At 35.6% G+C, this 18,128-nt stretch overlaps 2 protein-coding genes across 5 annotated transcripts; one reads left to right on the top strand and one right to left on the bottom strand.

The window, feature by feature from the left end:
* Positions 1-2,217: 2,217 nt before the first annotated feature.
* Positions 2,218-15,334, bottom strand: LOC106328931 (disease resistance protein RRS1). 4 transcript variants are annotated; one of them, XM_013767474.1, is made up of 7 exons: positions 14,747-15,334; positions 6,230-7,316; positions 5,844-6,140; positions 4,119-5,711; positions 3,447-4,043; positions 2,790-3,316; positions 2,218-2,638 (listed from the first exon to the last, which is right to left on the bottom strand). In XM_013767474.1, the coding sequence occupies exons 1-7, from the start codon at positions 15,190-15,192 to the stop codon at positions 2,386-2,388; spliced, it is 4,800 nt and encodes a 1,599-aa protein (XP_013622928.1). In that variant the 5' UTR covers positions 15,193-15,334; the 3' UTR covers positions 2,218-2,385. The 4 variants fall into 4 exon arrangements, with proteins under 4 accessions (XP_013622928.1, XP_013622929.1, XP_013622930.1 ...); XM_013767475.1 differs by having other exon boundaries at positions 6,230-7,313; XM_013767476.1 differs by lacking the exon at positions 2,218-2,638 and having other exon boundaries at positions 3,034-3,144.
* A 1,837-nt stretch (positions 15,335-17,171) lies between these two features.
* On the top strand, positions 17,172-17,854 carry LOC106330444 (charged multivesicular body protein 5-like). The gene is made up of 4 exons (XM_013768907.1): positions 17,172-17,279; positions 17,384-17,535; positions 17,611-17,704; positions 17,762-17,854. Exons 1-4 carry the CDS (start codon positions 17,172-17,174, stop codon positions 17,852-17,854), a joined length of 447 nt encoding a protein of 148 aa, XP_013624361.1.
* The last annotated feature ends 274 nt before the right edge of the window (positions 17,855-18,128 follow it).

Here is an 18,128-nt window from a genome sequence, read left to right as displayed (position 1 = left end):
AAACCAAATTAAAATAGAGTTAAAACCACGTCAAAACCACGTCCCAACAAATCGCCATCCCGGGTCAGAGCCGGGACGGAACCCCGCTCTGATACCAAATTGTAACACCCGTATTTTCCGAAATAACTTAAATAAATAAAAAGTATGAAATCTCCATTTATTACTTCTCAAAAGTCAACTCCAAAGTCGTAAATCCAATAAATAGCCATAAATCCAAATAATATAATAAATCCCGAAATATCGATAAAAGCATAAAATCCGCAAGTCTGAAAAAGACAGAAATAAAAGTCTCAAAGCACCAGTCCGATAGCAATCACTCATGCTCGTCGGTCTCACCTGAAAGGGGAAGGAATAGGAGGGGTGAGTAACAGAGGAGTTACTCCGTGAGGTATGGGATGCAAAACACGCAAACCACTGACTTGAGTAATAGAACTCCCACTATGGAGGCTTAGCTCTAACATGAACAAACAAGACGCTTAAAACATCACACAAACACAACACAAACAATGCGATGATAGCATATATCTAGTCCATACACCCCGCATCTCCTCATATGGATATATAATACGTAACGTCACTAGTACAGTCTGTCTCTGTACCCCCGCCCTCTCAAGTAGCGTCCATGGTACAAACGTCTCTGCACCACATGCCTACACAAGTAGCATCGCAACTCCAGATGTCTCTAAACCCCTGCCCGCACAATCAAAGTAGCGTCGCTAGCCAAGACATCTCTGAGCCCGCGCCCGCGCACATAGTCCCTACTCATAGCTATGTGTACATACATATATATATCGGATCTCTTAACATTACGCAATCAATCAACGGTTGAATCCTCTAGACCCCTAGTTCCAGTTTTTAGTAAATAACTAACTAACAATCAAGACTCAATTCAAACAGACGGATCATGATTCGAAATCTAAACTACGATAGAGAGAATTCTACACTGGTACGGGATTTACGGAATAGACCCTCGCTTTGCCACGGGTTCTGAAGATAATCTGACAAAACACATAATGGACCTTGACGGCTCTAAAATAGCGCAACTCCAGAACTCTCTGAAAATAAATAAATATGATGATTCTGGCAAAACTGAAGCCTATAGAAAGCAGATGAATAACTCAAGAACTGACCGATAACTTTTCAATCCCTCTGGTCAGAATGTATTCCTATATGTACTCTGTCCGTAGCCACCAAGTTTACTCTGATCGGACATCATTTGATCAGCCATAATGGCTTCAGCTCTAGGCTGGTCGTAAACAAAGACTGCAGCAGATCCCCTCGCGAAAATAAGCATAATTCTCAGAATATAACTCGGAATAACGATCCTCTTCTTGGAGATGATAGATAAAAGAGTTAAATACTTACTGACAAAATTCCAGACTGAAATATTTTGATTAGGTTGACCATTTCACCTTTACGCTGAAACTGGTCGGAACTGTCTCTGCAGCGCAACAGCTTAAGCTTATTCTTGCCCAAGAAGCAACAGCAATAACTTTTGCTGCACAACTCTGATCTCGATTCCGTTTGCTTCTACAGATTCCTGGAAAAGAGATATATCCCAAGAGACATGGCGCGCAGCCTAGAATCCCCTGGATCGTACTAAAAACCTCTCGAAAAACCACTCCTTAGCCATGTATCTGATGGTAACAGTTGGTGATCGGGGGTGAGTAGCGACAGTGGTGCAAGCAGGTGTGAGATCACGATCTCTCTAGCTTGGATCCTGACGGTGGTTTATGAAAACTACGGCAACAAGGGGATCGTGGCGGTGCAAATCTGTGGTTGGTCGTGATGGAACGTGACGGGTCCGGTTTCACTTTCTCATCTTATCTTGGTCATGTTCCCAATGGCATGAATCACAACAACGATGGCTTCTCCGGTGGTGGAAGACAATTTGATGAACATAGGTGGCTGGTGATGAGAAGCCTCGAGAGTTGCCGCATAAGAAAGATGACGGCTAGGTTATTACGAGGAAGGAGATGCGTACGATGATATATACATTGCACTGGTTGACCAAAAGTAAAAGGGGAGGATTTTAGTTATAATTATAATTGTAGTTAAACCAAATCAAACCGGTTTTGGATAAACCGGGTCGTTACAGTGAGCTGAAGAAGTAATTAGGATTTTGATATAACACTCCAGAAGCACATTGACATATATTTGGTCACGTTAGGGGAAACATGAAAGCAGGAACAACCATTTCTCTATTTGATAGTCCGTTTGGTTTTCTTGTGAGAATTAAAAGTCAATAATCATTGTGCTTGCCTCATAGTCATACCGTCAAGATCTTAAAGATAGACTTGATACAATGGGAACTTGACAAAGCAGTATGAATTAGTGAAGAAGGTCTAGGCTGATGTTACAAGAGCCTTCCTTGAATTGATCATATCATATATATACAGAAGGGGTAATGTAATCACTTTGGGAAGCAAGAAGACACAGATAAATCAAAGAGAATGCATACATATACCAGCTCGGGATGATGTGCACACCATCTAACTTATCCCTGATGTTTGTCTCAAACTCTTCAATGTCCTCTGTCTCCTTAATAAACACTGTATCAAATCCATTTGATTCCATGACATCTACTTGTTTTGAAACATTAGTAGCAATCTTCTCAATCATTTTCGTGTCATCATTCCTGACAATAAAAAAAACGTCTACAGTTAAACGATGAAAATAGCAAAACTTTCTGGTCTACCACAAATATCTCATAATGCTTAAGACTCACGCATAATAATTCTAAGAACAAAAAATAATAAAAACATTGACATAAGAGATTTAATACAAACCAGTCCTGGGAAGATTCACCAACTTCATCGACAATGTATGTCAAAGCTCTCCTCCATTTCACCTCTGGCTTCTCTACTTTCCCCAAAAATGTTCCCACCAAGCCCTTTCCAATAGTTTTGGTCTGCTTCCTTACATAAGATGGATCCACTTCGTAATAAACTGGTATCACTCGGTATCCCCATGTTTCTTTACTCCATGTTATGATCTCCACCAATTCATTCAAGCACCTACTTGAAGAAACATAATTTTTTGAAAGAATGACAACTGATATCCTTGATTTCTTAATGGCTTCTGTGACCTCAGGATGACTTGTCACCTCGCATCCCACTAATCCGCTGTATACTGCAGTGATTCCTAGCCATTTAAATTCCTTGATTAGATAGCTGACAAATGTTCTTCGGACATCTTCATAGAAGCTCAAGAAAACGTCGTATCTCGGACGAGGAGACAAAGAAGATGAAGAAAGAGGAGCCATATCAGAAGCTACCCTTCTATTTGTTTCTGATAAGATCAACCTGTCGTGTTCCTAAAGTAAAATCAATCTGATTATATTACTACACGCAACCAAATAAACCTTTCTAAATTTCAAGAGATTATATAAACTTCAAAAAAAAAAAAAAGAAAGATGAAACCGCCAATGAAAAAGCCAGATGTACCATTTCAATGTCTTTTGATCCTGAGAAACTTCGTTTCCGCTTCTTGAATTGTGGTAACACATAAGAGGAAAGCTCCATGGAGTCTAAGGCAGAACCTGGCCGCCTCAAGTCATGACTTGCTTTGTCTGTTTTTTCAGTAATTACATCTACTCCACATTCTGTAATAGTGCAACAATCATCAAGAACCCTGTTCTGCCCGTTAACAGGAACGAACTCAAATACAATTAGATCATCCAATATATCATGGTCATTCCCATCAGCAATACCCAGATGCATTGAGACATCACAGAAGACAAACATGTGATTTTCTAGAACACTTTGAGCAACGTCCTCTGGAGTCCAGCAGTAGAAAACTCTTTCTAAGCGACGTGAGAGACCTTTCTTGTTTTTCCATCTACAGACACACCTGATACCGAAACTAGCAGCATTGCGAGAGTCATCCCAAAATGCAACTACAACCGTTATTTTAAACCCCAAAAGCTTTATAATATGATTAATCCTTATCTTCACTGATGAACTTCGTTGCAAGTGAAAGATGGAATTCAGACCAGTGAATGCCGGAACAGAGAAACTGGATACTTGTGCTTTGATGAGATTCTGTTTCAGAAAGGCAAAAGAAATTATATATATATATATATATGAAAATGTGCAGAGAGAGAGAGAGAGAGGTACCTGGCAAGGGTGTCTGGCCATGTGAGCTATACTATTGTCTAAAATATTCTTGACAGAGTCTGAAGAAATATTAAAACAATTGCTGAACGTGCAATGTCTAGGAAACTGCTCGAAACTCCTATGAACATTCTTGAGAGACACACAACCATGTGCATTCAAAGTCTCTAGACATTGGGGAAGCTCTGGGAGTGATTTGAGTTTTTTGCAGCGACATAATATAAGACTTTCCAACTTACAAAGCTGCTTCATGCTTTTAGGAAGTTTGCTAAAGTCGTTTCCGCTGAGATCCAATGTCTTTAGTGAAGGAAAATGACATATCTCTTGAGGTATGTCGAGTAGGTTGGCATTACTGAGCAACAACGACACCAATGCGTACATACTCGACACCAAGGAGGATAAAAATGAAGAAGGCAGCTTCGATCGATATGGCGAGGCTAAAAATGGCGTAAGCTTCATACAACATTTGGAGCCCATTTTCTCCCCTGGTATGACATGAAATGTTCTCCAGTTCTCCCAAATAAAGATGACATTACATGGAGGAGGCCCACATAACCTCACTTTCTCAATCCCATCTATATGATGTTGTCCCACGTCTTGAAGTGAGAAACCAATAATAGAATCCAGGTCTGAGCAGCCAGAAAGCTCAATCCTGACTAAGGACTTGTAAGATCCCATTTGAAGATGTTGCAGCCTTTTGCAATGATTTAAATCTACTGAAATTAGTTCAGTGAGATCTTCAAATGATGATGGCATTTTCCTTATAGGAGTCTCAGCTAGATTCAAAATCTTAAGGTTCCGTGGAAGATCGTGGATGTCCTCAAGCTCTAAGCAGCCAGATAACTTTAGCATAGATAGAGAGTTTAAGTTACCTATTGCTGTTGGCAAATCTTGAAGCTTTTGGCAGTTCTCGGCATCGAATACAACAAGTTCAGAGAGATGACAAATTGACGATGGCAGTTCTCTAATAGCCGTCTCAGCAAGATAGAGCTCTTTCAGGCCCGTTGGCAAATCTTGAATATGCTCAAGATTTGAGCAGCCAGTTAGCATGAGCTTAACAAGAGAGGTCAAGTTACTCATTCCCATGGGCAAGTGTTGAAGCCTTTTGCAGTTAGTTAAATTCAGTACCTCAAGTGCAGTGAGATGACCGATTGATGATGAAATTTTTCTGATCGCAGTATCAGAAAGATTTAATTCTTTCATGTTCCTTGGGAAACACTGAATCTCTTCTAGCCTTGAGCAGCCGGAGAGATCAAGAACTCTAAGAAAATCTAAGGTTTGGACATGAAGACAATCTATGCAGTTCCTACATTGCGAGGTGAGCCTCGTAGTTAATGTTAGTATCTCTCTTATACTAGTTCCACTGAGATACAATGCCTCGATATTTGGTGGAACCTCTGTAAAGCTTTTGATCTCCACGCAACCAGAAAGATTAATAACTCGGAGATGTTGTAGATGACCCGTGGCAGGAAAACTCGGAAATTTTATACAGCCTTGGAGATCAATTACCTCAACATTTTGAGCATTTGAAATATCGTTAATTTCAACAAGTTCTTGGGAATGACATAGCTTGATCGTCTTTAGCATCTCGAGATTCTGAGAAAAAAATTACAGAATAAATGACAAGATTGTTAAGTTTCAAACTCAAATCATTTGACAATGAGATCATTGGCTTATGCCTCTTATATATTAGTAATGTGTAAGATGTGAATACAATTTTTTTGCTACCTTTATTCCATCCCAAAGCTTTTCAAGTTTACTGTAAGGCATGTTAAGTTCAACAAGGTGGCTAGGATCAAAATCATGGGGCAAGTAGTTTAGAGGGTAATTCTCCCAATGGAGTAGCCTTAGCTCATTTGGAAGAGACTCAAGAGATTTATATATGCCAAGTCCTTGATGCTTTCCATGATTGGAGCTGTATATCTTTAAAAATCTAAGATTATGAATACTCTTGAAAGCATTAGGATTGACATAAAATTCCAAGTTGGATATATCTAGAAATATGGCTTCAATATCTTCAATACCCTGAAAACACAAGAGAGGCTAATAAATTACTAATTAATATCCAATGCCATTAAAAAAATCATGAATTTTATTAACATTCCATAACGTACCATAGACTCCCCAATTGATTTGGGTTCTTTATCTTCTAGCAGAGATTGAATAATTGAAGCGTCCCATAATCTGCAATGTCTTTCTAGCTGTACAGTCTCTTCATTGGAAATCTCCTTTGCAACGACCTGAATGAGATCATGCATTTGCATCTTGCCTTCTAAAATAGTCACCAGGCATTTATCAACTAGGACAGATATTCCAACATGTGGAAAGAAACCACACCCTTCAAACAGTTGCATCACGTAATCCACATTTTCTCCCCTGAAGAAACAAGCAATGTCTAGAAACATAGTCCTCTCGCTGTCATTAAGTGTATAGTAGCTGATTTTGATTGCTTCCATAATCAAAGGCGGAGGAATTTGCTTCAGACTGAGGAGCTCTGTCTCTATTTCTTCTATATTCTTGGGTAGCAGCTCTTTTCCATAAAAGCTGAGAGCTAAAGGATTTCCACTAGAATATTGTATCACTGACCTCAAATAAGGTTCAAGAGTATCCAAACCACTCCTTTTGCTCCAATCTATTCCAGATGAGAATAGTTTCTTTGCCTCGTCTACATTGAAACCTTGAACCTCATATATTTGATTGACGCCACATTGCACGAATACTTGTTTGTCTCTAGAAGTTATGATTATCAAACTCCCTGGACCAAACCAATCAAACCCATTCAGAAAAGCATCTGCATCCAGAGGTTTGCAGACATTATCTAGGACAATAAGAACTCTTTTTGGTTCTGGCTCCATAACATAATTGTTTATATCAAGCTCTTCCCTGACAGTTCCCCCTAAGTATTCTTGCAGCAAATAATAAATTCCTTTCATATGAAATTCTTTGTCGAAATCTTTGATGAAACAAGAAACTTCATAATCACCAGAAAATTGGTCAAATGCTGCTTTAGCAAGTGTAGTTTTGCCTATGCCTGGCATGCCCCAAATTCCAATGCTGCGGACACCCCATGGTTGCTTGCAAAGAAAGTTTTCCAACTCAAGCAACCTTGAATAGATTCCAATTCGTTTGGTAGGAAACATCTTTTCGTACACATCCCTAGCAATTTCTTCAACAAGTTCACAATCACCATAATCCATCCTGCTTTTGACCAACACAACTATTAAACCTATACTAATAAACGTATACTAATAAACACAACTACCAACACATTCGGTGAATATATAATAGATACATGTATTACAAAACATGAGTAATTGAGTATATTAAGAAATACAGGTGAGCGTGTGTCACGCGATCCCTTAGTTCCCTAGACATTATTTGTAAATTGATTTTGACACATGTCATCTGTACAATCATTTTTACTAAATAAATATGACATAATATAGTATAATTGATGATATGATTTATGGCTAAATGTGACATGGACAATTACATTTAATGTTTATTTATATTTTTAATAAACTTTTTAGAATATTGTAGTAAATTATACATAATCATTAAAATAAATCTATTCAAATATGACATTAAATAACATAATAATAAAAAATATAATAATATTTTACAAACTTCGAAATAATATTTATTTCTGTATTTTATATTATACACTTTTACGACTAAAAGAGATTTTCAATTATTGTACAATTATATTTTAAAACTAAAATTTTAATCTTAATATTATTAACTTCTTTCACATATCTATAAATTTTACAAATAATGTTTAGTTGTACTTTTTGATAATTATAGAATTTTTATACCAATTTTTTTATTATTTTATACAATTTAATTTAATATATTTTATCCAAAATATATGGATACAAATCTATATAAGACTATAGTTTTAAATATATATACATATCTATTTTAAATATAATTGTAACTAAAAAAAATGGTTTATTTTATCTTAATTTTAGTTCAATTGAATCAAAATTTATATTAAAATATTGAAAAAATAAAATATAAAAGAATAATAAAATTTTGTTTTAAAATATAATTTAAATTTACAAATTTTTTCACTGCACACACGGTGCAAACACCTAGTTGTTTTTAATTTAATCCATGAACTTAAAATATCTGACTGAGTTAAAACATCTTTAATACGCACTCTCATTTTAAAAGGAAAACACCTTTTTAATAAAGAGTAGAAAGTGTGTTACTCCAATGTGGCTCTCAAATTTATTTTTAAAAGATATATTTTTTTATTATTTTAGATTCCAAGCTTATTAATTAATTACAGTTACTGAAATTTTATTAGAAACAAACAATATTGTTTTGAGAAAATGTTAAAAATAAAATATTTATCAAAAAATGTATCGAGTCGTGCGAAAAATCGGACATGAGATCGTATACTATAATGGAAGAAAGAAAATTTGATGCAAGTGGATTTCCAAAATGAAATGGTGGATTTCTAAGAAGGAAAAAGTAAAGCATAAGCTATATAAATGGGAAAAGATTACTCGTAGATCAGAGTTTTTTTTTTTTTTTTTAACGTCCGATTAATTATGCTATTACAACTATAAGAAATATTACATAGATGATTTTACAGTCGACAATTCTACCATCATATGAGAATGCACGTCTGACTGCATCACTCTGAGCCGCCCTATGAGATTCATATTCGATGATACACCTTTGCAACATGTTGAAGACCTCTTGTAACATTTTTCTCCATAATCTGCATAATTTGCGTTTTCTGAGGTTTGAACCCCATACATCCTGGTGTAGAAGCATTAATGAACCCTTAGTCAAACCACTGGACTAAGGGGGCTTCCACAATCAGAGGAGTAGTTATGACAAGGTTTTCTCTTATGTTGTTAACCACACTTCCATAGGTTGCGTGGGTTGGAAATGGTAATAATATTGAATTTTCATCTTGAATACATGCATCTACTTGAGAGTGGGGTTTAATTAAGTGTTTAGTAAATAGGTTAAGGAAAAAGAAAGTCAGAAATCTCGTTTCTATCGAATGTAAATTGGAATCGAGAAAGAGGTTAAAAATGCGAGGTAAGTTCGATTATCGAAATGAGCTTGCTATGCTATGAATATCAAGGTCGCTAAGTTATCTCTATAGAAGTTCCGAGAAAAAGGCTGATATTTCTTTCTATGGACTGAGACTTTTTTTATAGTTAAAAATGCTTTGAATGCGACAAAAGAAAGCTCGTCATCCTTGGGGCTGAGGTAATATATTCGATTATGTCAGATGAGGTCACATATTTCCTGCGACGCAGATACAACTCGCCTCGTCCATTAAATGCCAGTCAGACAGTATCATTTGTATTTGTTGACAGATCAATCACACTTTCCTTCGAGTGGATGTGAACTCTTCACATTGCTTTTTCATCAGGTTTCATCGTTTAGCAGGTCAGGCATTTCCCGGTCTCACACCTTTGGGTAAAATGGATCTTTTCTAGAAATGGGTTATGCATCGATAGGGTTGTGAAGCCCACCCCAACAATAAATCTCCCACTTTGTTGGGATGGTTGTCGTAGTTATTGAAAGACACAGTTTGATGGTGGGGTTTTAGAATTTCTGGCCGGCCATCAAGTAGCTTGTAGGGGATGAAGCATCTTTTCATATCAAAATATGCATTTTTCGTTTTTATCTTAGTCTATAAATATCTCCGCAGCACATTTTTTTTGGTTCTTTCTATTTCTTTTCTTCTGATTCCCTCTCGTTTCAGCTTTCTCGATCTCCTTTGTTTGATCTCATTCAATATTCTGGCCTAAATTAGAGCCGAGTTCGATACTTATTCACATTCATCCAATTCTTCTTTGGCAAGAGAATCTTTCAGTTTACCTGACTCTCCTTCCGTTACTCCGACTCATCATTTGTCATCAATGATTGTTGATGTTGTCTCGTTATCTCTCCAGTAGGCAATGGTGGCTGATCTGGTTAATCTTCTGATTCCCCAAGGCTCGCCTCGAGTCGGGTATTCCCAGGGTTTTGTTATTCGAGGTAGTCAAGAGAAAAATAGAGGTGGACGTTCCCGGTGAGGTGGTGGGCGTCATTCCTTGTGTTTTGTCCCTTCAGTCTGCTGCTCGCTCTACTCAGGTGGCCTCAAGTTCTGGCAACGTTGGAGTCGGTCATCCTTACCTTGTTGATTTTGAAAGTATTAAGTGATGTTTCTCTCAGCCCTTCTATTCTAGGAGAAGGTGTGCGGTGAGGCTTTCTCAGTTCACGACCTGTTTGTTCCTCCGGTTGGCCATGGGGATTCGTTGGCTGGTATGTTACCAGATGGCAATGAAGCTCTGACTGTTGGCATACATAGCCCTCATTCTATTGATGAGGACGACGTGGATAATTATGCTCGGTTGGTCACACCGCTGACCTTTCTGAGGGGCTAATTTTACACTATGATGGGAATGAGAGTCTTGCTGCTGACTGGGCCAGTTGTTCTCGCCATTGCCCCACCAAAGCCTCCACAACCACCTCTTGATTATCGGAAGATGCATCGTTTATTTCCGAGGGAGAGTATGACACCTTGCTAACATGTCGTGTTGGGTATGTATTTTTACTTGTCTATGTTCGCATGTCCATGAATGGATCCTTGCTTCGTCTAAATTTGTTTCTTCAATGTTTGCTTTTTATTAGCTTAAGGGTCGGCAGACTTTGCTCATTTACGGCTATGACAACAAGGTAGAGAGCTGCATGAGGAGATGGCTAACGGTATGGCAGAGATTGAGCTAGATGGTATTGCGCCATCGCATAGGCGTAGGCAAAGGTCAAATTGGTTATGGCTAAGAGGGACGCCACCATTTGTAATTTGAAGGGTGTAGAGGGAAGGCTTCTCCAAGTGGAGGGATCTTGTGCAGTATCCGTTAGAGGTGTTGATTTTTCCGAGAGAGATTTGGATGTGGTCGAAAGAGAGGTGGAAGAATCATGTGGAAGCATTAGTTCTATAACTGCCAAAAGGAGCATGTTTAGAGGAGGGTGTATTTTCCTGCTAATAGGATTTTGAGGATCGATGGGACATCCGCTTGTTGTATAACTGGACAAGGGACTTACATTATCTATGTATTATGAGGTTGTTCGGGGCTTTTGTGAGGTCATGGTTTGTTGGTTCGTCGATGGCTCCTATCCCTGATTTGATTAGGGTCTCTACCTCAGCCTCATGCTTGGCTCTGTTGGTTCTAATTGCATGACAGTTCCTTTTAACGACATATTTCTGGGTCTTCTATTGTCGGTTCTTTGTTTGTTTTATTCGTTGTTTTTCTTCCTCGCTCATGCATGCTGGTTTAATTGCTTTTAGGTTCTTCGAGCTATCTTGCGTACAGAGATTTTCCGATTTGTCCGCACAGATGGCGCCAAATGTTAAGAGTGAGGTTTGAATAAGTGTTTAGTTAATAGATTAAGGACATATCATGTTGGAAATCTCATTTATATTAGAAGTAAATCGGGATTGAGAAAGAGGTTACAAATGTGAAGTGAGTTCGATTATCTAATCGAGGAGGTAACTAGTTTGTCTCTCTAAAATCTCTTCCTACAAGCTCTAGGCAGAAAATCTGGTCTTTCCTTTTGTCGAGTGAGCCTTCTTTTTATAGTTGAAGAATACCTTGAATGCAACAAAAGAAGTTCGTCAACTTCTTGAGGCTAAGGTCATATATTCGATCACGTAAGATGAGATCACATATTCCATGTGACGTGGATACCAGTCGAATTGCTTAAGACATAAAATGCTGGTCAGATTGTATCATCTACATTTGTTGACTTATCAAGCATGCTTCCCTTCAAGTATGGGTGTGAGCTCGCCACGTTGCTTTAGTTGTCAGATTTCACCGTTTAGCATATTGGGATTTCCCCAGCTTAGGGCCTCTGAGTTAAATGGCCATTTTCTGGAACCAGGACGTGCATTGATAAGGTGTCAAGTCTACCTCCTACAAATGTTAATACTATCATTTTTCATGTGGATTTGTACGAAGATATCAATAAGAATTAACCAAAAGGGTTTGTAAAACCTTATGAGGAAAAGCTTATGTGTAAGGGTTGAAGCAAGCTCTTTGGAAGTGATACAAGCATTTTAACTTGTACATTTTGAAGATTGGCTACAAGAGTTGCAAGTAGGGTTATTGTGTCTATGTCAGGTACCTTGATAACCATTCTCCCATATTTTTGTTGATATGTTTTGGCAGAAACATTTAGGATGTTGAAAAGCTAAAAGAGCTACTAGAGATAAAAATTGATATAGAAGAATCCATGGACACAAAAATGATTTCTGGTTTGCAGGAAAATAAGTTTTGTCAGAGTGTAATTTCTTCATAAATATATTCAAAAGATTGAAGAAATTATTGACATTTTACATGCAGAACCGATTTCTACACTTTTGGTGATGAACATCAAGCTTGCAGTAAATAAATTGTAACATCCCGAGTTGTGATATATGAAAAAGCTTAAGATAATTGATTTGGTTACTTATGTCACCAAAGTCGACTTACCTTTTCCATCACACATCCGTTTAGAACTCAAGAGTTAAGCGTGCTTGAGTTGGAGTAGTGGAATGATGGGTGATCTATCGGGAAGTGATTCGCGATACCGTGTGAGTGAGGTCAAAGCACGATGAAATGTCATGTGGTGATTGTAGGGTCAGTAAACATGACTTTCGGGTCTTGGAAAAATTAACGCACCGACCGTTGGAACAGGATAGAGCTCACGGGCGTGGGTGGCCCATTAGCTGTGGACGGGCAGGGCTTTACAATAAAAGTCAACTTTTATGTAACAACCCGCCCCGTGGAAACTACCCGCTCTGTGGGTCCCATGCTTGCCCTGCAGGGCACCGACCCTAACCCACATGTGAACCCTCACTGATTTCTCCATGTAGGTTATTGGCGCATTTAGCGTTACTCGAATCCAAGACCTTACCCTTTAACAACTCTTCCACGTGATAAGCTGTCATCAATTGAGCTATATATGCCTTATATTTATCATTAAAAATAATTTTTTTATATTTTCTAAAATATATATTTTTGTATTTTTACTTTTACAATAAAATTCTTTTGGTTTAAAGGAGAAATGTAGAAGTAAATTAGAAATTATCTTGAAATGGTATAATCTCATTTTATGTGATTTAGAGGCTATACATATAAAGTTTAAAATTTGTTAATTACTATTAACATAAATTTAAGAGTTTGTTAATTATTATTAATATTATTCACAATGGAGTCTAAACATGTAATTCAGTAACTTTCTCCCTAATCTTTTTTTGTTGATTTGACATATATATTTTAGATAAAAATGTTAGATATCGTATATATACAGCCTTTGGTGTAAAGGGTGAGGGCTGAATGGGTATTTAGACTTTTTATGCTATATAACTAATCGTATGTATTTTTTAACATCATCACATTGTACATCCCCTATATATTATTTGTGAAACATTACAACTTTTTTTATAGTCACATGTCATCACTAGAATGATTCTTAGAATAATAAGAGAAATATGTTGGTCCTTCTAATTATATAATAAGTTTTTTTATTAAACTAACCATAAATTCATTATTAATGTCATTTATTATTTCCTTAAATAAAGATTACGGAATTGCCCAATGTGGCTAAAGTATATATGACAATTAATAATTTTGAATAATAAAGATCTGATAAAAAAATAATGTATCTTCTATCAAATTTGTTTAATTTTAAACTATTAAAATAATTTAAAAAAAATCACAATAACCATATTATAAAAATTTGGATTTTTATGTATATGTTATATTTTGAATTTTATAAAACGACTTTAAATTACTAAAACTGTTAAAAGTCTCACATTCAAATTTTGCGATCCATTGTTTAAAATTTTTGTTATGACAAAATACAAATGATTACAAAATCATGTAAATAAATGTCTAATTTAATTAATAATTAAGATTTAAAATATATATGTATATATATCATTCTAAATTAAACTATAAACCATATTGAATAAATAAATATTTTAATTTCAAAATTTACTTTGAATAATTTTTTTTGATAAAAGTTTTGAACTAACATTGATAAATTTTTTTAAAATTATCAATTACTAAAATTATTAATCCCACAATGAAAATTTTGTTATCAGTAATTTAAAGTTTTTGCTATTAAAGATGCACATGATAAAAAAAACATATGAGTAGAAAAAATCATTTAATAGACATTAATATTAAAAATATACTATGTATGTTAATATCATTTAAATTTAATTACATATCCTATCAAATCTTTAAAAAAATTATCCGGATTAATAAAATTGATTTATATGTTCGCAACAATTTAATTATACATGTAATAGTTACTGATTTTTAATTATTCAATATATATTTATTATTTCATAATATGTAAGAACATATAATACATAAAATAATTTTTATATATAATGTTTATTCCGCGCTTATCTAGTCATATGTTATATGTTAAGTTTCATGAACTTTTAACTCAAACAAAATTTCATATGATTGAATTTGTCAATGCTCTACATATTAATTACTACATCATATATCATTACCAACAATATCCTAATATGAAACTACATAAATTTGTAAAATCTGGGTTTCTTTAATAAGATATGACATTAATAGTAAGATTGTCTTTACTCTAAATTTAGTTACCTTGGCTTATACGACTCGACCGTTTTCTTCAGAGCGCCTATCCATCTAGTTACCCGCTCGGCTGAGTTACTCTCTAGCGGAAATGTATCTCTCAATATGTCCAATCGCGATTTATGCATAACTTCCGATTGAGTTATGCTATAAAACACCGGGACTACAACGTTTTGGTTATCCCGCTGGCGATCAACAATTTCCGCAAGCTCATCGAGGCATTCAGAAGATAACACGTACTTCTCAGAGAGGACCACCACAAAGGCCTTGAAATTATGTTTCTCTGTCCGAGTCCCATTGGAGCAGTTATCCACAAACAATGAAGCCGAAGGAATCAGGCCTTTCCGGCGAAGAGATGCGGAAAGGTGGCTGACGAAGGAGTAACGAATTGTGTCTTCACCTTTGTGGAAGCTGAAGTAGACCTTGTATCTCAATGAATTTGTGTCACTGGCCATGTTTTTTGAGGATCTATGTGAGGCAGGGAGCAGAAAAATAAGTTGAAACAAAACTCAGCTTTTTATAAATAATCCTAACTATAAAGAAGTCGGTCATCCATTGTGAAAAGGAAACACCGTTGACAAACACGGAAGAAACGAAGAAGCAGAGAGCCAAAACATAAAAATCTTAAGAATAAAGCAACTATATAAATCTATTTTACTGTAGATGTATGAACTGATTAATCAACATGTTGATATTGACATAATACCAACATATAAAACGTCATATATCGAAGAGAAGACTTGTATAAACAGTTAAATATAGTAAGACCAAGATTATCCCTAAGAAATTCAATGGGTTTCTTAGTTTTTTTTTTTTAAAAAAAAAAAAAAAAATTAAAAGCAAACCAATCGCGGACCGCCACGAGTCAGTGGAGTCCGCGAACAGTGTAAGAAACTCACTAAAATCGGTTTTTAATTAGTAGTTTTTGTAACCGATCCTTAAAAATTTTGTGGGAGTCCACGCACTAAGAAACCCACTAAGTATCCCGGATAATCATGTTCTAAGCATATATATACTTGTGATGAGATATATCATATACACCAATCAATAGATACGTCATAATGACACTATAGGAATAGAATATATCGAACAAATAACAATGTCAATTGTCTTGTCAAATATGTCACGCAATAACACTACGACAATAAAAATATTGAGTACATGACTCGGTCAGTGGTCCTATGTACTAAGAGAGTTGTTTAATCTGAATTCGGCATATAAAATATTTAAAAATATAAAAACAATTTAAAAAATAGTTTTAAACATAATTTTTGATTTTTAAAAAGAAATTTTGAAAAAAATTCAAAAAAAAACTCAAAAAAAAAATTCGAAAAAAATTATAAAAAAGTTCGAATTTAAAAAGTACAATTCGAAAACATAAAAAAAAATTCATTTTTTATTTTTTAATAATGATTTATTATATATATAGATAACAAGGATATAAGAGTATTTTGCCACTTAATGAAAAATGTATTTTTGAAAATGTTCTTTTAATGATGGTAAAGATGAAAAGTGGTACCATGAAAAAAGTAAACATAAATTTGCCCTTATTAAAATGAGCATACATTAGGTATTAAAATGAGCATATTTTTAAAAGTAAGTGTATTTAATAAGTAAAATAATTAGTTCGGATAGTAAAATAGGGAGAAAAAAAATTTGTGTATTTAAAAGCTTAACGAAATATTTATATGAAACTTTCTCTCTTTTTTTTTATCGAGCTTTATGTAATTCAAACTCTTTTTTAACCAACCGATATGTTTTCTTCTTTACTAACATTGTAAAATCAAAGGAAATTTATTTAACTTGAATAGTTTTATTGGTTTATTGATCAGATTTTAATAGAAAAAAAATTCAAATTTTCAAAAATTAAATATTTATATCACAAAATTGTATTTCATTTAAGAAAAATTGCCAAAAATACTATTTTCATATTTACTTTAACCACTTTTACCCTCATTTTTAAAGAGGGAAATAGACATTTATAACTCTAGTTTAAATAATCTAGATTTAAGGTTTAGAATTGAGGGGTGAGGTAGAGTTTTGGAATATGGTGTTTAGGATTCTAATAAGAGAAAATGCCTTAGATAGCACAAAATCAAGTTTTTGTTCCCAAACTAGCACTCAAAGTCCAAAATCACAAAAATAGGTTTCATTAAAGGGGATCATTTACCCTTATGCTCTCTCCTTTGATTAATTAAAAAAACAATTTCGAAAATCTAATCGTCGGAAATAATCCCGTCGTGTTCATCTTCCTCGTCCTTCACCTACGACGGATTACCATTGCTCCGCCGTGTTTCTTTCCGTCGTCATCAGATCTACCGTCTTCAGGTCAGCACATTCGTCGTCATCAGACTCGTTGTGGCTGTCATCAGGTTCGTCGTTGTTGTCCTCGAGCTATGGATGCTGGTGTTAAGTTACATGACACAGACTTTAGATGGCAGATATTAGCTTTGTGGTGGTGTATCTAGAAGTCGTGCCTCCGATCGGGTTCGTCCTCTTTCTCGTTTCCCTCTTATCTCCAAATCGTTCTGCAATGTCCTGTGTAGAGAATTATGAATCCGAATCACTGAGATATTTATTCTCTAGGTATAAATCGTGTGTTTGATCACCGATCAGATGATTGTGGTTTTTTAAAATGTTTGACAGATAAATAAAAGAGGAGAATCAGTGGAAGATAAGATTAAAAAGCTTGGTGTTGAGCTTTGCAAATACAGAGAGCATATTCAAAAGACACGATCTGGTCCTGTTCAACAAGCTCTCAAAGCTCGTGCTATGAGGCTTCTCAAGCAGAAGAAAATGTAAGGGATTCATTAGGTTTACAGCTAGCTCTGCTCATTAACAATTGTTGATCAATTACATTACTTTCTTATCAGGTATGAAGGACAACGCGACATGCTTTATAATCAGACATTCAATCTCGATCAAGTCTCTTTCGCTGCTGAAGGTCTCAAAGTTGCTCAACAAACTGTAATGCATATCTCTCTTTGTTTCTAAGCCATTGTCCATGCCTGTGGACGTGGCTAGGTCATATATGCGAGCTCGTCTGCCATGGGGATCTCCGTCTGTGAACAATTCAGAGTTTTGGTCACCATCATCAGCAGGGACGCAACTTCTTAAGGAAGGAACACCATTTTCTTATAATGCTGGAAACTTATCCTCTTCCAAGGTACATCAGAAAGGTTTCTAATATATTATGCAATGCAGTGCAAACTTTTGTGTGATGCTAATTCCAGTTTTCCAATAGAAAGTTTGCATACCAGCATGTATTTCTAATGGCTCTCTCAGAGTTATGGCTCTCTCAGATTTTAGCATGCGTCTTTATTCACTGTTGTATTTGGCCAAGCAGGACTTTGAGTAGGAACAAACTTAACGGGACTATCCCTGTGTCACT

Source organism: Brassica oleracea, chromosome C3 (assembly GCF_000695525.1).
Source record: "Brassica oleracea var. oleracea cultivar TO1000 chromosome C3, BOL, whole genome shotgun sequence".
Classification (NCBI taxonomy): Eukaryota; Viridiplantae; Streptophyta; class Magnoliopsida; order Brassicales; family Brassicaceae; genus Brassica; species Brassica oleracea.
Note: the sequence above shows the minus strand (reverse complement) of the source record. Positions and strands in the feature narration are given on the sequence as shown.